The sequence below is a fragment of the Lithobates pipiens genome, unplaced genomic scaffold, assembly GCF_037356315.1.
Source record: "Lithobates pipiens isolate NorthernLeopardFrog02 unplaced genomic scaffold, aLitPip1_a1.2 Scaffold_16, whole genome shotgun sequence".
NCBI lineage: Eukaryota > Metazoa > Chordata > Amphibia > Anura > Ranidae > Lithobates > Lithobates pipiens.
This window is the reverse complement of record NW_027507748.1, coordinates 142,438,582-142,462,953: the sequence shown is the minus strand read 5'-3', so window position 1 is coordinate 142,462,953 and position 24,372 is coordinate 142,438,582. Positions and strand designations below refer to the sequence as shown.

Sequence of the window (24,372 nt, the reverse complement as noted above, 5' to 3'; positions counted from 1 at the left end):
TGCTAGCAATCAGTGCCCACAAGTGCCACCTATCAATGCCCACCATTGGTGTCACAAATCAATGCCCCCAATTAGTGCCAATTAGCAGTGCTGCCTGTCAGTGTCACCTACCAGTGCCGATCGGTGCCCATCACTGCCACCCATCAGTGCCCATCACTGCCAGCTATCAGTGCCACCTATGCCCTTCAGTACCACCCATCAGTGCCCACCAATGCCACCCATCCGTTTTCATACATAAACATGCAATAACAAAAAATGGATGTAAATTGCCTTTCATTGGCGTGTGATGACATGCATTTTTATGCACCTTGGCATACATTTTAACCACTTGCCACCCTGCAACAGTGATTGTGCCTCTTCCAGGTTAGGAGCGCGCAGCACTCTCCTCTTCTGATCGCTGTGTCCAGGGGACACAGCTAATTACTATTAACACTAACCGGGTATCATGTGATTGCTATGAATAGTCATTGCGATCACATGATAACAATATAAACAACCTGTCATAAAAAGCTTTCCATTCTTGAACTGCTTTCTTATGCCCTATACACACTGTCAGACTTTCCGAAGGAAAATGTGCGATCGGACCATGTTGTCGGAAAATCAGATCGTGTGTGGGCTCGATCTGACTTTTTCCGTCTGAATTTCTGACACACAAAGTTTGAGAGCAGAATCTAAAATTTTCCGACAGCGAAATCCGATCATTTAAATTCCAATCGTGTATGGGGCATTATTGTTGTGATCTGTGATTGGCCCACAGCAATCACATGGCACCTGGCTACCTCTACCATGTGATTAGCTGTAGCAAATCATAGATCACAACTATAAGCAAGCTGTTTACTAATGCATTATAATTGGATGCGTGAAAGGAAAAAAAATTCTGTGGCCGGAACTTTGCTTTAAAGAGTACCTGAACAATATGGGAGAAGTCAAAGATCACTGGGCACAGTGTGGCCTCCTCACACCTGATTTAAACCTCTTACTGCCATACTAACATGTCACAATCATGTGCATTGCACAGCAATCATGGGTTTAAATCGGGTGATTAAGAGCCAACATATTGCCTCCTTTCCTCCTGCCAAACACACTTGGATCACTTTTTAAAGGAGCAGCAGTGTCGGCTGTACTTGTGAATAAGCCCTTAGTTGTATTCGACAGCGGCACCCTTAGCACTCACCTTGCGGTTGAGTCACGGTTTTACCGATTCCCCCCCCCCCCCATCCCCACCCCTCTTAGCTGCTGAGGCAGCAGTCAAAGGTGTACACATACCACAGCAGGACTTAAGCCCCCTTTTGCTTTTGGTGGGTGCTACTGCCTGCCAAACGCGACCCATTCAAGTTAATGGGGGCCACTCTACAAGCACCCCGCAACTGCATGCTTCTGCGGGGCCCAAGGAGTTAAAGCAGGTGGTGAGAAAGAAACAAAACACTGCCTGCTTTAATCCCTTGTTTGTTGTACTGTACAAGGTTGCAGGGCTCTTGCAGAGTGGCCTTATTCACTTAAATGGGTCATGCTTGGAGGGTGCTACATCTAACAACCAACAGGGCATATAACTCCTGCTGCGGCTGCGACATGTGTACACCCCTGGCCAGGGATTGTGTTTGGGATGAACTGAAGAAACTTTACCTAAGCTCAACTGGTCTGTTAACACATAGATTTCTGAGGGCTGGTGCTTATGGCTGGAGTGTGTGTTCCCAAGGCATCTATCCATAGAAAAAATTATCTGGCAAAACGGGACTTTACAAGTACCAAATTCTTTATTAGGTTACATTAAAAGCGGCACAAAATAGCTAACATGTTTTGGCCATGACAGCCTTCTTCAAAGTGGTTGGGGCAGGGGTGAACATGCCTTAACTATGGGGTTTTACCACCCCCCCTCCAAACTGAAAATGTAAATGGACCCTTACTGTTCTGAGTGCAGTGCACCTGCAACTTTCCTGGATTAGCTGTGCTTTTCCCTTTAGACTTCTATTATATCCTGCAGGTGTGGTGCACTTTCTGAAAGCCCATCAAAATTCCTGCTTTCAGAAAGTGCAGCACACCCACAGAACATAATAGAAGTCTATGGCTAAGCACAGCAAACCCGCAGGAAAGCAGCAGGTACACTGCACTGCATCCAGAGGTGTGGGGTTAACCATCAGTGTGAAAGCAGCCCTATATTATTATGCCCATTGTATTGCTTTACACTGACCTGAAGATCTCTTCTCTCCTGCGGCTGGCACCACTCTGGAAACCACTATCCAGGATAAGAGGTGAAGTGCAGTTGGTATCACTCCACATAGGACAGGAGCCAGCACTTAAAGAGGAGGCATCGGCTTATGCGACTCTTGCTCTCTACTACAGCTCCAACTTTACAAGTAGTCCCTCTGCATTGCATTGTTTGATGCTCTGGGATTGCGGGTCAGCAAACCCAGACTGCGATCTACCAATAACCTGTCATCTACAGGTTGTTGACCCCCACCCTGTATTATTGTCATAGTTTTAGAATAGAACTTCCAAAAAGCTCAGAAGTGTGTTCAGGTGTCTTTAATCTTTTAAGTCATATACATAGTGTACTTCAAAAATAATGTAGAAGATAAATAGAAAGAGGTAAATAGGAACAAAAAAATGATGATCATAATAATCCTATTTAGGTCATTTTCAGTACTCCAGTTTTATGCCGTCTCATAAAGTTATAGTACATTGTAGAGATAGCTGTTCTTTCTGTGACAGAAGCAGGGGTCAGATGAGTTAACAGTTGTTTAACAGACAATCAACTCAGATATAATTTTCAGGAACTGGCTCAGGACATACTTATTTAATTGGATTATTATCTGTAAAAGTATCAGACTGCCTTAAACAGGAAAACACAGAGGAAATATAAACACTGATAATCAGCTTCATGCTGAATACCCCAAAGAGCCATCGGGGTCAGTAAGAGTTCTACCTTCAATCTGACTTCATGTTGGTTTGTTTCATTCATGTTGGTGTGTGATTCTGAATGTATTGGAGCCAGAGACAGTCAGGCAACAAGCAATTTCAAAAGCAGATCAGTAATATTTTACCAAATATTTATTTTGGGTGTAATGGAGGTGAGGGCCAAAGAGCCCAACCTAATAGGTTGCATACAAAACATTTTTTTAAAATGTAAACCAGAGAGTTAGCAATTTAAATGAGTAAATGAGCTGGAAGAAACTGTCACAAGCAAAAAAAACTGGAATTCAAGAGTCTGTTTCCATTACTTGCAGGTGTATCCATAAAAGCAAGCTTAAAGTGGAGCTCCACCCAAATGGGGAAGCTCCGCTTGTATGTGTCCTCCCCCCCTCCAGTGCCACATTTGGCACCTTGTGGGGGGGGGGGAGCGGGTACCTGGTTTTGACAGGTACCCGCTACCACTTCCTGCTGAGTTTGCCGAGACAAACCCAACCAGAAGTCTGGTTCTCGTGGCAGCCAGCCCATTGAGAAAGCACAGCGCGATTCACACATATGCAGTAGGAAACCAGCTGTGAAGCCACAAGGCTTCACTGCCGGTTTCCATTACCCAAGATAGCAGCATCAGCACCCGAGAGCCGATTCAAGAATCGGCTTGGGAGAGGACACCGCAGGATGCCTGGACAGGTAAGTGTCCTCATAGTAAAAGTCAGCCACTACAGTATATGCTGACTTTTAATTTTTTGGTGGGGGGGATGAAGCTCTGCTTTAATGATATTCTCCTGCATACACAGTCCGAGTCTAGCAAGCAGTAACTATATGGGTTGGAAGAGACACAGGAAGGCAAAGGTCCTCTGACAAAGATGAATTAGAACACCTGTCAGGTTTTATTGCTCTCTGAACGCCTGTTAGGGAGATTCATCCTCTCTAGGGATGAGCCTGATGTTCGAGTCGAAAGAAAGATTTGGGGTGTTCGTGGCAAATTCGAAAGCTGCGGAACACCCTTTAAAAGTCTATTGGGGAAACTAAAAGTGCTAATTTTAAAGGCTTATATGCATGGTATTGTCATAAAAAGTGTTTGAGGACCTGGGTCCTGCCCAGGTCCCCAAACACAAATGTTTCAATGCAAAAAAAAGTTTTAAAAACAATTGTTTTTTTTGGGATTTTAATAATGCTTAAAGTGAAACAATAAAAGTGAAATTTAAATTTTGTACCTGGGGGTGTCTATAGTATGCCTGTAAAGTGGCACATGTTTCCCGTGTTTTGAACAGTCCCTGCACAAAATTACATTTCTATAGGAAAAAAAATCTTTTAAAACTACTCGTGTTTGTCAGTCCCGGCAATACAGATAAAAGAAGTCATTGAAAAAACAGCATCGGATTCCCCCAGTCCATTACCAGTCCCTGTGGGTCTGATATGAATATTAAGGGGAACCCCAAACCAAAAAAAAATACATGGGGGCCCCCCAAACCAGGCCCTTTAGGTCTAGTATGTATATTAAGGGGAACCCTGTGCCAATTTTTTTTTTTTAAATGGCGTGGGGTCCCCCTCAAAATCCATACCAGACCCTTATCCGAGCACGCAACCTGGCAGGCCGCAGGAAAAGAGCGGGGGACAAGAGAGTGGCCCCCCTCCTGAACCATACCAGGCCACATGCCCTCAACATGGGGAGGTTGCCTTTGGGTAGTCCCCCAAAGCACCTTGTCCCCATGTTGATGGGGATAAGGGCCTCAACCCCGCAACCCTTGCCCCGGTGGTTGTGGGGGTCTGTGGGTGGGGGGCTTATCGGAATCTGGAAGCCCCCTTTAACAAGGGAACTCCCAGATCCCGGCCTCCCCCCCATGTTAAATGGTAACGGGTACAAAAGTACCCCAAACATTTCACAAAAAAGTGTCAAAATGGTAAAAATTACAAGGCACGGCTTACAAAAAAATAAAAATGTCCCACAAAGTCGTCTTCTTTCTTCTTCTCTTGCTCCCCTGACGGACTGAAAAAGAAAGAAAACCCGCAATGACCTGCCTCCATGGGAAGCTCCCGCCGTATGATGCATCTTCGCTTTGACAGTTCTTTTATAACTGAGGGCAGGGCTGCATGTGACGTTCCCGGGTGACCCTATCCCCTCTGATGCACAGGGACTTCCCTATGGCTTTCCCGGGCCTCAGAGGGGTGCAGGGTCACCCGTTTACGTAAGTCTATTGTTCCCCCCCTCTTTTCCTGCAGCCTGCCAAGTTGCATGCTTGGATAAGGGTCTGGTATGGGTTTTTAGGGGGACCCCCATGCCATTTTTTTTACATTTTGGCGCAGGGTTCCCCTTAAAATCCATACCAGACCTGAAGGGCCTGGTATGGAGTTTGGGAGGACCCCAACGCATTTTTTTTTTAAATTTTGGTTCGTGTTTCCCCTTAATATTCATACCAGACCCAAAGGGACTGGTAATGGACTGGGGGGATCCCATGACTTTTTTTCAATGACTTATTTTATCTGCATTTCTGGGACTGACAATTCATTATAGCCGCGAGTAGTTTTAAATTACTTTTTTTCCTTTAGAAATTTAATTTTGTGCAGGGACTGTTGTAAACACGGGAAACATGTGCCACTTTACAGACATACTATAGACACTCCCAGGTATGAAATTTAAAGGAATATTTCACTTTTATTGTTTCACTTTAAGCATTAAAATCACTGCTCCGGAAAAAACATTTAAAACTTTTTTTTGCATTGATACATTTCTCCTGGGGCAGGATCCAGGTCCTCAAACACTTTTTATGAAAATAACTTGCATATAAGCCTTTAAAATGAGCACTTTTGATTATTCATGTTCGTGTCCCATAGACTTTAACAGTGTTCACGTGTTGGAACAAATTTTTGACTTATCCCTAATCCTCTCTATTTGTCCTGTTTACCATTATAAATGAAAGTGAAATTAAAAGGAAATCACAAATTTTGGGTTGTCCCCAGAAAAGTAGTAGAGGGGAAATCTTCCAATGGGAACACTAGTACTGGTAACCTGGGGAGCCCCAAGAGATTCCCTTAATTTGCAGGAATTTCTTCTCGCTTCCTGTTCTGTCCAGGACAGGAAATGAAATCTCCCCAATGGGACACAGATGGCAAAAAATAAACTGACAGGTGTTATGACCCTTCTTTAGGGCTTATGTACACTAGAGATTATAAACTTGAGTTTAGGAGCTTTTGGCATTTTTTTATGCTAAAGCTCCTAAACACAGCTCTATAAAAGCCTATGTATCCGTGTACACATAGGCTTTTACATGAGTTTAGAAGCTGCTGCAGTTAGGGGAGGTTCAACCTCCCTTAACTTCCCTCTCCTGAACGCAGAAGAATCATGTTCAAGATAGGAGCGTTTTGACCACCGACCTTGTTTTTTGCATTTTCCCATGGCTGGCGGTCAACCTAGTCTGTGTGTACCTGAGCCCTTTTTTGCCTATAGTTCAGCTTAAGGCTGGGTTCAGATTGGAGCACGGAGCGACTCACAGCAGGGGTCTGGTGCATCCCCATTCACCCGTTTCAGGTTCGAGTTCAGCCCAAATTTTTGGCTGAATTCAGACCTGAAACAGACCAAAAGACGCACAGGACTCCTGTACAAATTGCACCGGAGATATGTGAACTGACTCCATAGAGAGCCGGTCACAATCCCCTGCTATGCAAATTGGATGCAGTGAAACCCACATCCAATTCGCAACAGTGTGAACCCAGCCTTAAAGTGGGAACTTATTCAGGAGCATTACACAGACTTGTGGAATGGTTGATTTCATCAATTGTATTAGGTTATTTTATCAAGTCTAGCATTTTCATTGTCTATGTGTCTGGGGGGCACAAAGACAGGAGAAGAGATTGATTTAATAAGACTTGATTATATTCCTGCCTGGTTCAGCCTGATTTATGAATGCCTCCATAATAACGAAAGCTGCCCTTGTTAACCGTCTCAAAAAGCTATTTGCTCTGGCTGTAATGCTGATCCCGTTGCTCCAGTACTTTGAAGAGTCACAAACTTTAACCATGTATGTAGAGTAATAGCTCTGACCTATGTTTTTGCATAGTTACTTACTCTATGCCGCGTTACTTAGAATGCGTTGCATCAGAACGACGGCCATGTAACTAGCATTATCAGAAGAAGGTCAGCAATGGCATCTTGTATACTTGTCTCAGTGCAAAACTATTTTTTAAAATTCCTAGTCTGGTCACAGCGTGCAGTGTTCTGTATGTGGCATCTATGTGAGCACAGGACTTCTGAGAAAAGGGAAGTGAAGGCATATAGAAAGATGCTTATAATAGTGTTTAATAGAGCATCTTTCTTTTCCTTTGACTGGACTTTAGTTTCACCATTTTGTTTTGATGACATCCTGGAATTAATCTATTTCCTGCTTCTCCCTTCCCTTAGTGTCACCAAGGCCTTAGTGTGCTGCCCCGGCTGGAAACAGGAAGGGCGAGTGTGTACAGCTGGTAAGTAATGCAAATCTTAAAAAGTGAGCAGAATAATCTGAGAAGATAGGATGCCACTAGCAATGATGACAAGAAACAAATTGTTCTGGGCCACTGTGCACTCTCCAGTCAATCTCGGTGTTCTCTTTCAGAACAAAGTATGTTGATATGAACTAGTAATATACTGTATAGTTCAGTGGGATGTGAGTTTTAGTAATACCAGCAGATCTAAAGCTAATGCAATTGTCATCATAAAGGTGATGTCTTCATAAAAGAAAAATCCATCCAAAACCAGAAGGATGTGATCAAGCTGAATTATTTGCTATCTTCTCTTAGGAAGGTGGTAAAACCCTCTCCTATACCCAGTGAAGTGAACAGCCTCAGATGATACATGGAGGTGAAACAAATCTCCCTACATAAGTTTTACATGCATATCAGCTTTCTACACTCTTTAGAAAGTGCAGATCGTGTTACAAATCGTTCTTCCTCTTCCAGCAGTGGGTGTGGAGCCTGGGTTTACACTGTGTGAGAGCAGATTGGAGAAAGAGCGCCAACCCCCCCCCCCAAGGCATAGGAACAAAGGAACATGACGAGTTGCAGTGTGAATACTTAATTTTTAGCTGCTTTTATCTAATGTGCCAGAGAGCTTGTCAGAAGTTGTCATGCTGATAACTGAGGAACGAAGCAGCAGAAAGACAGAGCACTTACAGCTTTGGAGAGAGATAAGTAAACACTACAGATACAGTATATGTGCCTAGGTTAGATTTTTTTTTTTACTACCACTTTTAACTACAAAGTTCCTAGTTTTATCCTCTTGTCTATTCTGCTACAGTGTACATGAGATGTGATGCAGCAGTAGAAGTGAGAAAGTGAAACTCACTTACGGTAGCTTCATAAAGACTACATGGGAATGGGGGAGGACAAACTGGCCAAATATATGTTAACTTGTAAGTTATGTGCAGCTGAATTCCAGGCATAGATTTTCTTGCATAGCTATATTGGTCCATCTATGTACCTATGGGACCGCCGTGTAAGCAGGGAATAACTGTAGTAGTTACTGCTACTACAGTGATTGCAGCTGTCTTATGGTCCTGTACCCAGGCCCTTTCTTGTTGCATAGTAAATACAGGGGGTTGCTCACTCGGCAGGAGCCATTTACAGAATACCTTGCATTTTTCTTCATTAATGCAAAGAGTTCTTTGATTGGAGGAGGTATAGATGTTGACACTGCCTTGTCTCTTGGCCCTGTCCAATCAGAGAATGCCTTGCATTCCCAATGCTTTCTGTGAATAGCACCTGTGCCAAGCAAGCAAACCCCTGTTATTACTATGCAGCAGGCAGCCCCTGGGCACGGGACCCAGAAGACAGCAGTGACTACTGTAGTAGCGGTAACTACAGGAATACTACAGGTATGGCAAATGCATACTTACAATTCAATTCAACTTTAGCTCATAGGGGTTATAACCTTCCCTTGCTCTATCCTACTTTAAATGTTCTCCTTTACGAAGCATATTTCTGTTGCTGTATATTGATTAAAGCTCAACTTCAGCCAAAACCTTTTTTTTTTTTTTTGGTATAGAGTGGTGGATGGTTGAAAATGCTGTTATTACGGTCAATGATTTCACTGGAGGAGTGGAGGAACTTTTCTGTTACAGACAGTATCATCTTAACTAGTGGCCTAATATAGTCTGCCAGCAAGCATAAACTTAGTGCTAGGCTTTGTTTTACAAAGATTTTTATTGTTGTCCAGTTAAACCAACAGAGCCAACAATTGGACAGCTACAATGCAAAGTGATCATATGCAAGCTTGAAGGACATACTGTACATAACCAAGGAACAATGCCTTACGGTATTAAGAGAAAAAAAAAAGAGAAGAAAATACAAGCCAATGTAAAGATTTCAATAGCACAGAGACATCAAACCACATGTTAGGATATAAATTGGTAAAAGCAGACAATGCAATGCTCAAAATCAGTGTAGGTCCTTTGCAGGCTTGTAATAAAATCCACAATGGGTGCTCTGGCTCTGATGCTCCCTCTCTCACACTGGTACAGGCATAAATACAAAGAATAGACGTGGCAACTCCAAAGGTCTATGTTGCTGCTTTAATGGTGCATATAAAAAGTGAGTAAAAACGTACAGGGGCTCACTCGTTCTGGCTTACAGGTCTTTATCACAGCTGTGATCAAGGCTTATAAGCCGGAACACATGAGCCCCTGTATGTTTTTGCTCACTTTGTTATGCACCAATAAAGAAGCAACAAGGATCTTGCCAGCTCTATTGTTTGTAATTAGGATATATATTAACATAAACCATAAAGTATTAGACCTAAAGCATGCTCTATTGTCATAAATGAGAAATGCACATATCAGAACCGTCCAGACCAGGCCAAGGCCTGGCAGCCAGATAACCATTTTAGTTAAGCAATAAATAAGAAGGCAGAAGGAGGGGGGAAAAAAGAGGAAACAGGATAAAGAAAAGAAAGAGGGAGAAGGAAAGGAGAGGAGTCGTCCCAGGAATCTGCGACAAGGGACCACTAGATTGACAAAAGTGTATTGTTGAACCAAGATGGCTATGTGTGGGCAATCCAGGGTTGCCAAACCCAAATAAATTTCTCATGGGTATCTGATAATATGGCTGTCAATTTCTCATTGCCCATAGTGTCATTCATATGTTATTAGACAGCTTTGAAGCTAAGAGTTGAGATTTTCCAACCACTCACAATGGTCAATTTAGTTGCAGTAAAGAGGTGCAAGGCCAGTTGTCATTCAGGGCAAAGCAGTTCAGTGATCGGTTTGCAAAGAAGAGCTTTGTATGGATTAAGATCAGTGTGATACAAAGTGCGAAGAAATGCATAGACCATGACCCAAAGTCTGCACACCGTCTGGGAAGACTACCAAATGTGTGTCAACATTCCCACTTGTGAGCATCCTCAGAAATAAAGCCTGGGAATAGGCGAGAATAAAGCAAGCCAGCCTAGCCGGTATATAGTACCATCTGTATAGGATTGTGTAGGCATTTTTCAATATAAGTACATTCTTAGAGCTCTTAGATGGTGCCAAGATCATGATCTGTTAATCCTCTGGATCCAGCTGCACCCCCATTTCATTTTCCCACTGAAGATGGCATGGTCTCAGTGGGGGCCTTCTGAAAGATATTATTGAGGAATAATGAAATTAGGCCAGGAAACAACATCAGAGTCAATATCCTGAATAAAGTAGGAATATTAGTGTGGTAAAGTCCCTCATAGGTCAGGGGGAGCCGAATTCCCAAGTATGGCAGAGAATTGAGCCACTGGGAAGGAACGGCTCCCTTCAAATCAGCCAGTCTGGAAGGTGAAAGATTGACTGACATTGTCTCAGCCCTTGTACACACGGTCGGATATTCTGACGGAATGTGTCCTATCGGACCGTTTTGTCGGATATTCCGACTGTGTGTGGTCTCCATCGGACTGTTTCCATCGGAATATCCGACGGACCAACTTTTCCAACTTGCCGGTAAAATTTTCTGACAAAATGCTCCGATCGGACATACTCCGATTATGTGTAGCCTACTCCGACGGACAAAGTGCCATGCATGCTCAGATCAAATTCCTAGACCAAAGCTATTGGCTACTAGCCTGAACGTAGTCCCGTCGTAACGAAATAACGTCATCACGTTATGTACAATCGGACCGTGTGTATGCAACAGTTTCGGACAAAATCCGTCGGACAAAATCCATCGGACAAAATCCAACGGATTTCGTTGTCAGAATGTCCGACCGTGTGTACAAGGGCTTAGACTTGTCAGGATGAATGCAAAGTCCCAAGAGTGAAGCAAAAGTATCTAACAGGGATAGCAAATTTGGTAGGGAAACTCTTGGAGACGTCAGGGTCATGTCATCAGCAAAAAAAAAATATTTTATAAGAAGAGCCCGCTACGTCGATACCTGTGATGTCCAAATGAATACGAACTGGGTTCTAAGGCCAAGATAGATAAAAGCGGGGGAAGCAGAATGCCTTGTCAGATGCCCCTACGGATAGGAAAGATAGACAATTAAAAACCGTAATATTTAAATTTAGCTTGGGGAGGGTATCATATAACACCGCTATCCAGCTTAAAAAGGGGGACCCAAACCCATGATGATAGAGGTTTGTCATAAGACAAGGCCACCATAAAGTGTCAAGCGCCTTATTTATATCGAGTGATAGGAGCATCATATCTTGGGACAAAGCCAACCTGGTCTTTAAGTCAATGAGTAATGCAATAAGTAATGCGGTTGTTAACAATTTTGGGAGAATTTTAATGTCAATATTAATAAGAGAAATTGACCTAAAGTTGGCCCATGAAGAATGGTGGCGATCAGGTTTAGAAAGCATCACAATGTTGGTAGTCAATAAATTTGGGGTCAGCGGGACTGCTAGGCTTTCTAATTAGAAAGCTCACTCGGTAGCTTGTGGCTTCACACCCGGATGCCCACTGTGTATGTGCGAGCGGCGCTGTGGTCTGTGACCTGGCACAGAAGTCTTCTAGGATCTGTCATGTGTCCCAGAAGACTTCGGGAAGGAGAACTTCTGATCGCCTAGGTGACTGGAATGGAAGTGGGAGCAGGTACCTATCAAATTCGAGTACCTGCTTCCCCCCCCCCTCCCCAAAAGCTCTGTTTCACAAACAGGAGCTGGGTAGGAGGCCTTAAAGCAGAAGTTCCGCCTTTGGGTGGAACTCTGTTTTAACCATAAGCATACATACAAAGCCGAATACAGGGCAATCTTAGAAGAAAACCTGTTAGAGTCTGAAAAAGACTTGAGACTAGGGCAAAGGTTCACCTTCCAGCAGGACGATGACCCTAAACGTACAGCCAAAACTACAATGGAATGGTTTAGATAAAAGCAAATTCATGTTTTAGAATGGCCCAGTCAAAGTCCAGATCTGAATCCAATTAAGAATCTGTGGCAAGACTTGAAAATTGCTGTTCAGATGCTCTCCATCCAATCTGACAGAGCTTGAGATATTTTTCAAAGAAGAATGGGCAAAAATGTCACTCTCTAGATTTGCAAAGCTAGTAGAGACATACCCAAAAAGACTTGCAGCTGTAATTGCAGAGAAAGGTGGTTCTACAAAGTATTGACTGGGGGGGTGCTGAATACAAATGCATGCCACACTTTACACATATTTATTTGTAAAAAAATGTTGAAAACCATTAATGATTTTCCTTCCACTTCAAATTTATGCACCACTTTGTGTTGGTCTATCACATAAAAGCCCAATAAAATACATTTACCTTTTTAGGTTGTAACACAACAAAATGTAGAACATTTCAAGGGGTATGAATACTTTTTCAAGGGACTGTAGATGCACACTAGTATGGAAACAATTTGAGCATGTGATCTCAAAAGATTCTCTCTCTATTTACTTCCTCCCTCTGGGGTTTCTAACCCAGCCAGACAGAGACAGAAAGCGATATACATAAAAACCTCTGTGACATTAAGCAGCACAGCCACAGACAGCAGAAGACAGTAGATCAATACAAATATAGAATATCTCTTTATACCCTTGTCAACTTAATGTAGTGTTTTGAGTCTCTTAGGGCTGGCAGTAGGGAAATCTTTGCTCTTTAGAGTGCAGGCCTACCTAGTAGTAGAAAACAAGACTCCAAGGTTAGCTGGAACATAAGGTGCTATAGTGTGACCTAACACTGAAGTCCCAAGCAATAAAGTAAGCAGCTGACTCAGTCCACCAGATCCAATTTATAACTGTAAATGTCTTTGTGTTTTTTGATACTCAGTATTTTTAAAGAATGGAGGTTAAAATGAAAAGTAATAACCGAATTATAGACAGTAAGACATGTTTGTTTATTTGATTTATCATTTGTCTGCTATTTTGCTTTATATCACAGTATTGCTTATGCAGGAATGTGTTTATAATAATGTGTATTGCTTGCTCTTAGCTATCTGTGAGGGAGCGGATGAATGCAAGAAAGATGAAGTCTGTATTAGACCAGGAGTTTGTCGCTGTAAGCCAGGATTCTTCGGAGCTGATTGCAATTCACGTGAGTACAGCCACTTCCTTAAGAGGGAAGTTATAACGGGTTGGGACAATTTCTTTCTAATGTTTTTATGTTTGTTATAGTACATCTTTAATTACCTTATTTACATGAACGTTTTCTTACAAAATAACCTGCAGAGAGCACCCACGACACTGATGCACCGTGCATTATGTGTTGTCTACAGAAGTTGTTTGCTTTCAAACTGTCTCTCTCCAATTGAACTATTCAATGGAAGTGTACAGATCAAAGAAAGAAGGAACTGATACAGTCAGCTGAAAGGTAGAGATAAATCATTTAGCTCTCTGTGCAGTTTGCGTATGGAAAGACTGTTTTCAACAATGAAAATATAAACCAAATCTATATGTAAAAAGGTACAGAGATGCAGGTAGGTCATGGCAGACAATTAAGAGGAAACTGTGGTGATTAAAGTAAGCCTCTTTATGGAGAAACATGGAGTAAACAAAATAAAATAAAACACAAAAGAGCGCATAATAGGAATGGCCAAGCCTGAATAAATCTTCAGAAATCCATACATGTTATTTCAAGTCAATGAATGGTATCAGATGTCAATTAGATTGGAGGACATGGAGAACACCAGCAGCATCTGCATTTCTCATCCAGAAGCAGGATCTGGGCAACCCTTAACCCCTAACTTGGGGGATGTCTGCCACCTACTGGACAACTTGATATGCCATTGTGTACTCATTCCATGTAAGTGCATTTGTTTTTACCTTATATGTTGGTATATAAATAAATATAAAATCCATCGTTTTAATCAAAATAATACCTGGTTACCCAGCCCTGAAAGTACATGACGTTATTTGTGGAGCACTTCCCTGTCTTCCAGTTAAAGATCTCTTTAAAGCCACTTTTGCATAAGGAACTTGTGCAGATATAAAGAGCTCTGCAGCCACCTCCCAACCGTGTTCTCATAGCTGAAGCATAGGTAGTGTTGGAGCTCACCATTAAGCCCCCCACCCCTTATCAAAACAAACACACATTTCATCAGTGGGAAAGTCAGCCTCAATTGCAAAAAGGAATGTGCAGGAGGCAGAAAGAGATGGGCAAAATTTGGGACTATTGGGAGGTGCTAGAGCTTTGTCTATCAGAAAAGCTCCAAATTTGGCCATGACTGTTTAAATTGTTTACCATTTGCCCTTACATTAAGCCTGCTTTAAAGCCGAACTAAACTGTATCTGATCACGGCAAAGTGAAAATGCTATTTAATTCATTTTTAATAGATATTCAAAACAAACTCACCCATCAATCCACTGTTGAGAAATGACCTTACAAACCACACCCTAGCGTTTCTAACATTGGCCATCTTGAGTAAGGGCAGATGATTCATGTAGCATTTACTTCCTGGGATCTGTCTTACCTTAGCTCCGGCATGGAGGCAGGAGGTTGTGCTGAAGGAAAAAAAGTGCCCATGAAGATTCATGGGATGTATGACATAATTTTGGCCTAAGCCAGAAACCAGGAAGTAACTGAAGAAATTTAAAAAACAAGAGTTGAAACAAGTAAATATAATATCCCTTTCTATCTACAGTATTTACTAATGCTAGCAACATAAGCATTAAAAATTGTTAATATTGATTAAGAGAGTTTAGCTCTACTTTAATGTATGAAGATCAATTGACATGTTGTGAATGTGCCCTGAATCATATATTATTGGCTTTCTTTTTTATAAACCAATCACATCACTGTCGCATGAGGTACATACAGAATGCTTAGGAATAATGTAAAAGAGCTAAAACTGGCTCAGAGAAAATTTGAATCTAACAAATTATGTTTCCTTTGCACTGTTTGAAAGATGAAGTAAACTAGAATATCCACCATTATGAATTTGAGTATATAGTTAAGTCTAAAGCAGCACACAGAAATCAATAATTGTATGGCCATTTATAGGCCACTTTTACATAAATTGTGCTCAGTCTAAAAAATCTACTTTAAACAGTAGAACGCTTTACAACAATTTTTGAGCCCTCCATTCAATTATTAACCAACTGCACATTCTGCATGTCTCAGTGACAGTCGGGTAGGGAGTTGAGGTGCTTTCCCCTGCAAGAGAGCAAGTCCAGGTCTACATGCTAATGGAAGGAAAACCCATCACTTATATTTATTGTAAATGGCCCCTATGTCCAACAGGGCTTTGGTGCAGCTGCACAGCGAGCATAAATGGCATGCCTACCCCTGCTACAGTCTCCAAAAATTATAACTATACATACGTTTCAAGCCAAGTGGTTATGTTGCCCATCAGCAACATACATTTGTAGTAAAAATCACCTTGGTTATTTTCTATAAAGCTTTTACAAGCAGGGTCTCTCTAAGCCTCTTGTTTTATATTGTACTGTAACTGTAATTGGGATAGCTTTCCCTTTAATGTATAAAACTTGCTATACGTGCTATATAGATCCTGTATAGTAATACAAATAATTTGGCTATTATTAATTAAAAGTGAAAAAATAACGTCTTTCCTCTTCTTTTTTTTTTTTAGCTTGTCCTGACCAGTATTGGGGTTCAGACTGTAAAAAGAGGTGTTCCTGCTATCCCAATGGGAAATGTAATGGAGTGAACGGACAATGTATCTGCTATCCAAATCGCTGGGGTCTGGATTGTCAGCATACCTGCCACTGCAACCAACGGGGAACTTGTGACCCTGTCACTGGAACATGTCAATGTGAGCCAGGCTGGTGGGCCCAGCATTGCACTAAGCAATGTTTATGTAACTTGGAAAGTTCTCACTGTAACCAGACGAATGGTCAGTGTGTATGCAACAGCGGATGGTGGGGCCAGAGATGCAGTATAAAATGTAACTGCAACAAATCACCTTGTTTGCAAACCAAAGGAACCTGCAAATGTCGAGAAGGATGGCATGGTACCAGATGTGAATTCCCCTGTGACTGTGTGCATGGGAAATGCAGCCCAATCAATGGTGAATGTGATTGTTACATCGGCTACCAAGGAAAGAGGTGTGCAGAACCTTGCTCTCCTGGAACTTATGGACCTAAATGTGAAAAGAGGTGAGTCCTGTGAGTAAGCCTGAAGCACCACATAGACCTCCAAAAGAGCTGCGATGTTAGGTAGGAAAGATTCCACCTGATGCATAATTATATATTTGAAGCCCAGGAGTACACAGGATAGGCACCCACCAATTCCATCTCTTTACTGTGATGGTGAGCAATTGACTGTCAGAAATTTCCAACCAATGCATTTTAACCATCTTGATAGTGGCAGTCTGTTATATCTAAGGGAAGACATACTGCCTGTGCAGCCCGGGGCAATTGTTTTGAGGCTTGAAAAGGTAACAGGATTTTAAAGGAATTCTACTGGGCTCCTGCTAGAGTGAGACCCTCTTTTCCACCACTAATCATCTGGGATCTGTTCCAAGGAGGATGCTTTACAATTTAAAGCCTAGTTGAAGTTTGTTTTGGACAGAGTGAAAAGTTTAAAGCCTATGTCAGGTTTAATTGCTGTCTGTGTTGCCATTGATGAGCTTTTTCCTCACTTCCTGCCCCCGTCTCTCCAAAAAGAAATACAAAATCTCTCCAAAAAGAAATACAAACATCAATACGCATACTTTATTTCTTAGTAGAACAGGGAAACTCTGCCGGGTTTTCATTGATGTCTGTCTTACTACTGGGAGGCCTTCTTCTTGCTGCTGTCCCAATGACATAGGTAACAGGCTGTTAATGGGACAGGAATTCAAAAGAATGCTGTCCATTGAGTATACAGACTGTAGACTGGAGTTAGGCTTTTAAGAGCTGTGTCTTTGGCTTTGCTAGAGTGTTGGTGATGTCAGCTAGAGCAAATGGATTAATAATGACATGTAGCAAGCAAGGCTGCTCATAAGGCAGTACAGCCGGCCCTCTTGTAGTGGCCCAGCCCCCATCTGCTCAAAAAGGGGGGCCTGGGCACCTGCTGAGAAGGAAGGCCAGCTGTATTACCTTATTTCTGACACTTGCGGCTCTTTTGAATCCCACTCCAGTAATGCCGGCTTTTACTCCTCTTTCTCCCTCCAGCCGCCCTGCAAGAGGCATCAGTTCTTGGATCTGCTTCACCTTCCATCTGCTCTCTCCCCCCTATGTGCCCCTCTCCCCTGCAGTGTTGACAGCTTCCCTCCTCTCCTTTCTGTGGGACACAGGGTGATAAGAGCAGGTGAGGGACTGGCAAATATGTCATATTTACCTGTCGCTTCCTTTCCCAAATGAACACAGTGAGCGATTTGTACCAATCACTCTTGTGTTCCATCAGTGAAGCATAGTAAACCGTGTGTGATTAGGAAACCTCAGAGTGCTGCAGAAGCAGAGGTTGCAGAGAAAGGGAGGACTGATGAATCTATGTCCTCAGTCCCTTTCTCTGTACCAATCACTCTTGTGTTCCATCAGTGAAGCATAGTAAACCGTGTGTGATTAGGAAACCTCAGAGTGCTGCAGAAGCAGAGGTTGCAGAGAAAGGGAGGACTGATGAATCTATGTCCTCAGTCCCTTTCTCTGTCTCAAATGGGAGACATCAGGGTTCTGTTTATATCCCTGATATTTCACCAAAGACCCCCCCCCCCCCCCCCCAGCTCACTATGATTGTGGGTGCTTGCAGAGCAGCACTATTCAGTTGAATGAGTATTGATTGACAAGGGTATAAATTCTGCGATGCATAGCATTGTGGCCATGAAATTTAATATTATATATATCATTTGATATTTTCTGATGGCAGGGCGGCCCTGTCGGATAGGCTGTACAGTTCCCTGTGATTTATAAAAGTGGGCCTGGTGAAAAGCATCTATGTATGAAGATTGTACTTTAAGAGCCTTCGGAGTTTCTGGACTGGACAGACTTTTAGTGGCACACTTGTAAAGAGACATGCACTTACAATCGGTAACAAAACTAAGCTTAATGAAAGTGTAATGATTAGTTCCAAAATGAGAGTTACAGAAGACTCACTACACTCTGCAAAGTCAATTTTTAGGGTTACTGTCCACTTGTATTGATCAATTGTCACCTAACAAAGGTGTTAGCCTCTCAGAGATGTTTGGCAACCCTTGTTCATTTATATTCAGCCCTTGCTGTATCTGCCCCTGGTTGAGGTCACAGGTTAAAACTTTCTACAAAATAGTTATAATATGCCACAAAATGAGCAATTACATTTCCAAGAGCAATGTTGTAAGTAGAAAAGACATCAGAAAACAATATCTCCCGAAATATGCAAATGTATTAAATCTTTTCTTTAGTTGTGGAAGATGTAAACAAGGACAGACATGTTCCCCAATGGATGGCTCTTGCTCATCATGCGAACCTGGCTGGAATGGTACAAGATGTGATACGCCCTGTTTGCCTGGATATTATGGGGAGAACTGTGCACAGAGCTGCCCGAAATGCCAAGGAAATGAAGCGTGCAGCCCAGGGACAGGGACCTGTCAGAACTGTGATCCTGGGAAGATGGGACCCCGGTATGTCTTTTAACTGAACACAGCAACAGGTAACCTACTGTACTTATACAGCTCCAGAGGCATAAATGCAGATGATGGTCCCCCGTTTCAGAGTTATTATAGAACCCCTTGCAGGATTGCCTTACCAAATTCAAAATGCCAGGAATATAAAGGAGGGGCAAGAAGTGAGCATGGCTAATCTGAAATGGCATATTCCTAGTGGATGTGTCACATCTCAGCCATGACCCAAATTTAGGCTCCCTTGCCCTGAACAGCCAGAAGCATATTTTTACCACTGTGCCCAGCAGATGCATTCATTTGGCCTTCTAATTAACACCCCTCTGGTGGAATCACCTTTTCTGTATAAAACATTTACTTGCTTTTCTGGTCCTCACCCAGCTTAGAATATGGTGATAATGGAGTTGATTTACTTAAGGCAAGTAGGCTTTTCACTTTCCAAGAGAAAGAGCCTTAGTGAAAGAGACGAGGTTCTGATGACTTCTATAATCCAATCTTGCGCAAGCAATTTTTTTTTCTTGTATGTGATTGGGTATTGTTTCAAAATTGAATTTTCACCGCACTCGTTAAGCTAAGGAAAATTTCTCTTGCAGAAGTATTCTCTGCACATTTTCCAGTGATCCTTCATCTCCTATTTTCTTGTCCATGGAACTACATGCATTGCTCAAGTGGAAGAAAATGTGGTGGGCATGTTACCTTCTGAATCGTTGCCTCCTTACTTAGAGGTTGATGGCATGAATATGTACTGTTCTAGTGAGCCTGTAATAGACGACCAGCAGGCCTCTTCTGAGTGCACCCTGACAGTAAAATAAAAGGGCCGGGCTGTACCTTGGAACAATGATTCTTCTTCTTCTTGTTTACCCAGCTTCCTTGCTACAAAGGCTCGTGCTATTCGAAATCAGTAAAGCTGGCCATAAACCAGTAGAATTGTATTGTTTTGAAAATTAGTATTTTTTAAATGTTTGCGTTTCTAATGGTTAGCAAGGTCAAATAGATGATTGTTTACGACTATAACAATGAGAAAATTTGAAGCGGCAGGATGAAAATTTGTTTTCGTTTCTATTTTGAACAAACACAGTTTTAACCATGATTGTGATTTAAGCTATGGAAAAACTGTAGGCGCATGTGTGAGTCCAGGTGCAGAGAACAGAAATATATTGTAATTTGAAGTTCAGCAATACACAACAAGCCTGAAGGGAAGACAACAACTGGGAGCAATCACAAGGTGTAACAGCAAAGTGTCTGTAGCAGAAGATCACAGGTCTGCCGACAGCGAGGAGCTGAAGTGGTCTGTAGCTTCCAGGTAGGATAGAGTGTTTTGCACTTTTCCTACTCCTTAGGAACCCCTCCCTGATGCTAAGCACCATCTCTGACAGATGGATGACTTGTCACTACTCTAGCCACATGCGAAATGCACACCAAGCCCGGGAGCCAGGGTCCTAAATAGACTCTGCCTGACCCAAGATGGCTATTAGAGTCACATGGAGTGCCAGCATCCAACCAGATAGCTGCTCCCTGTGACCCAGGAAACCATAGAGGAACTAGATTCCTCTTGACTTCCTCACCCCCTGCAATGCTGCTGCGGTTGAGCACCACCTACAGTGGAGAAAATAGACTGCACCTACCTACACACATGCGGTAGGCAAAAAAGGAACCCATTTATTATGTCTGAGATTCCATTCAAGTAGCAGATCTGGATAAAGTTTTAAAGGCATTCAAACTAAATTAGTTGACCCAATCGTGACAAGATAAAATGCTCTGAAGAATATGCTTTCAGAATCTGGAACAAAACATCAAATGAAATTCTACTGGTGTATGACCTTCATACTGTATGGATAAATCATAATGTGTAATTATGCCTCTGAACAGACCATAATAGAGTTGTATAAATGTATAATAAATTCTGTATGTAAGAAAACTGGAGGACTATATTTTCATGAACACTTCATATAACTAGTATATTGGACCTCATTGATGCGAGGCATAATTGCTAATAAATTTAAAGTGCAGCGCTCATAAAGCAAAATCAAAACAATCTCTCCATGATGATATGGAAGTTTTCCACATCATGCACAGATTTATATGAAGATTATCTCACCTAGATTTTATGGTTGAGTTATATTTTTTGCATGGACATTTTAAGATAGCTATACAGACTGGGCTTTTCTTATCTTTGTTTTACTTTAGTTTTATGAGCACTACACTTTAATTTGGTTTATGTGTTTTTACAATTTTTGTATCTAATGGTGTGCTAGCTGATAGTTTTTAGATTTCACCCTTTAGTGCAATTTTTTAATAATTGCTAATCACTAAGCCACAATGCAACTAATAATTGCAGATGTCAAGTGTTTTTAAAGCAACACTCTTTTTTAATGACAATATTTGTCTAAAGGAATGTATAATAATTGCAGTGCATTTTAAAGGTGTGAATTCAGCTGCCCAGAGGGAAGTTATGGGGAGAGATGCCAGCATCTGTGTCCACTGTGCATTCATGGGAGCTGTGACCCAGTAACAGGGGACTGTGTCTGTGATTTGGGGCACTGGAGACAGAGGTAAGAGACCAATTGTTCATACAAATCAAGTTAGGATGTTTGTAGACAGGTACTGTTAGTCTTCCCACCTGTAGGTGCTATTATTGCATGGGAAGGGGAATTAGTCCCTTACAGTGTCTAGAGAAAGGAAGGAAGTCTGGCACTGAACTATCGAGACTTCTTGGGTGAGGGAACCTTTTAATTAAGGAACCCCACATAATTTTGTTGTGATTCTGGTGAGTGTATGGTAGGCAGAGGAACTCCCTTGTAAGTAGGGTTGCCACCTCATCCCTTTAAACTCAAACACATATGAATTACACAGGTTCTGTGGTTGATTTAACCTCCCTGGTGGTATGATTATGTCGGATTTTAGGTGCTGAAAGCGGTACAATTATTTTGCATGGAAATTTGGCGTTTTATATTGTAGGCCTGTAATTCTTAGGAATAACTCAATTAAATCTGTCCAAACTAGACATCCCGGGTATGATAAAGTTTGAAAAATGAAATCATAAATTATAATATAATAAATAACTATAAATAATTATACCAAATAATAATATAATAATAGTAAAAATTATTCAATAATGTAATCAAATCAAAAACACTGAAATTTACTCAGTTGCAGAATTGTCACTGTCATTACATGTCAGTGTCTGATGACGGATCTCCCCACAAATCACTATCTTTCAATTCTGCAAGTGATTCTAATTTATTATTGCTGTTTTCTAGCTGATCTAAAACCACTTTTGATGTAACGGGACAGTTTTGGTTGCTATGGACAATCTCCAGTTTCCAGGCAGAAAGAACAGTTTTTATAATATAAAACTACATGCAGGGCACTGGACAAACCACTAGGGACAAAAGGGATGTGAAATAATTTCACACAGCAATGTAATCTGTAAGATTACAGTGTACTGTATGTATTGTGTGTGTTTCACTTTTTGAATTTGGCGCCCTTTTCCGTTCCCATGCGTCGCAACGCTCGCAGGGAACGGAGCCAGGCTCCGCGATGAATCAAGCGGAGGACAAACAGCTCACACTGCGGGGATCGCAGGATCCAGGGGACAAGGTAAGTAAGCTCTTCTTGGATCCTGCGATGCGATCCCGAGTCTGACACAGGGTTACCGCTTTTGGTTCTGAAATTTCACCCTGAGCCAGACTCGGGAATACTGCCAGGGAGATTAAGGTGGAAATTAAACTAAGTGCCTTATCTGCATTAAATTAGCCTCCGAACCTGTGTAATTCAAATGTGTCCGGGTTTAAAGGGATGAGGTGGCAACCCTACCGGTGAGTGATAATGCTTAGAACAGGGCGGGTTCCAGACAAAGAGGGATAGCTCAGGGAAGGCTCCTTCAATTCATACAGTCCGCTGAGTGGTGTAGAGCCAGTGCAGCTTGCAGGAACATCTCTGCCTAGTCAAAGAAAGGGACCCTTCCCCCAGTAACAGAAGCCATCCCCTGGTAACATATACTGTAACCACTAACATTTTATATTATCTAAATTGCTTATATCGGTACTGAAGAAAAATTTATCTGTTGCTGCAACTAACTGTGCAAGATTTATATAAAATACATCAGTATGGTGCAAACTGTGCATAAGAATTTCCTCCCAATACAAGATTCCTATCTTGAGCCCCGCCTACACTTTTACAAGTTCTTGGCTTTATGTTTTGTTAATGCAGATCTCCAGGCAAATATAAAATGCACAAATTAATGAACTTCTGTTTTCATTAAAACATCAGTAATTTTTTGTTTCAAAATAATGCAGCATAATGACCTAAATTTTACTTGGTAGCATCCTCTTGTAATCCCTGTACAGCAGAAGGAGCCAGTCAATTGTGTTGCAGGGCAAATGCTCTAACAAAGGACATGCTGATAAGGAGAGATTAGAGTGGCAGAGAAATGATCAGCCTGCTGCTTCTCCTTTCACCGTTTAGTCACAGGCTGGTGAAAAGAGCAAGATCAGTAATGCCGCGTACACACAGTCACATTTTCTGAAATGTTCAATGGGAGCTTGTTGGCGGAAATTCCAACCGTGTGTAGGCTCCATCGGACATTTTCAGTTGGAATTTCCAACAAACAGAATTTGAGATCTGGATCTCAAAATTTCTGACAACAAAATCCATTGTCGGAAATTTTGATCATGTGTACACAATTCCGATGCACAAAGTTCCACACATACTCAGAATCAAGCAGAAGAGCCGCATTGGCTATTAAACTTCAATTTTCTCGTCTCATCGTACGTCATCACGTTCTTAACGTTCGGAATTTCCAACAATATTGTGTGACTGTGTGTTTGCAAGACAAGTTTGAGCCAACATCCGTCGGGAAAAAATCCCATGGATTTTGTTGTCGGAATATGCGATCGCGTGTACGCGGCATTAGAGTAACTTAATTACAGTAGTCGGGTCTCTTGCCCTGCCGGACATGGCAGTTCTGTGTAGAGGTGTGTAAATCTCAGGACTGGATAGACAAAATACAAATTCTTTTGGCCGATAAAACAGCTCACACATTTGTATCTATCTGCACTTGGCGATTTGGCCAAAATTTAGCTTTACCATAAAACCTTTTTTTTTACCTAAATACCACAATATTTCTGGTCATAAATGGGCACACAATATCAATTTTTTTTAGCCATTTTCACATTTTAACTATGGGCCCATTGATTTTCCAGTAACATTACTTATGACACAGAAGTGATACTTTTTGTTGTTTTTTTTTTTTTTGGACAAACAAAGCTTTTTGTTCTGTGCTTTTGTCTTCCAAAATGATTTACATTTGTATATTTCAGATGCAAAATTAATAATAATAAAAGAAAAGAAAAAAAAGAAAACGTGCTTTCTATCCAGTTTGAAGTGTGACAGTTTTGCAAAGTGTTACTATATAGATACAAGTGCAGCAGAGAATGAAATAAATAGCAAAACACTACCTGAGGACAGTAGTGAGAAGGCTTTCACAGAAAACGTGATTCTACTATCTTGGTTGATAGTGATGGACGAACTTCCGACGGGACGTTTCGCGAACGCGGAC

General features: G+C 41.8%; 1 protein-coding gene across 1 annotated transcript in view; it reads left to right on the top strand.

Annotated features, from left to right (window-relative positions):
* SCARF1 (scavenger receptor class F member 1) overlaps positions 1-24,372 on the top strand; it is a 71,589-nt gene that overhangs the window by 8,076 nt on the left and 39,141 nt on the right. Inside the window, exons 2-6 of the mRNA XM_077480558.1 lie at positions 7,304-7,365; positions 13,271-13,372; positions 15,867-16,392; positions 18,597-18,815; positions 21,236-21,364. Coding sequence (XP_077336684.1) covers positions 7,304-7,365; positions 13,271-13,372; positions 15,867-16,392; positions 18,597-18,815; positions 21,236-21,364 — 1,038 coding nt within the window. The remainder of the gene's footprint in view (positions 1-7,303; positions 7,366-13,270; positions 13,373-15,866; positions 16,393-18,596; positions 18,816-21,235; positions 21,365-24,372) is intronic.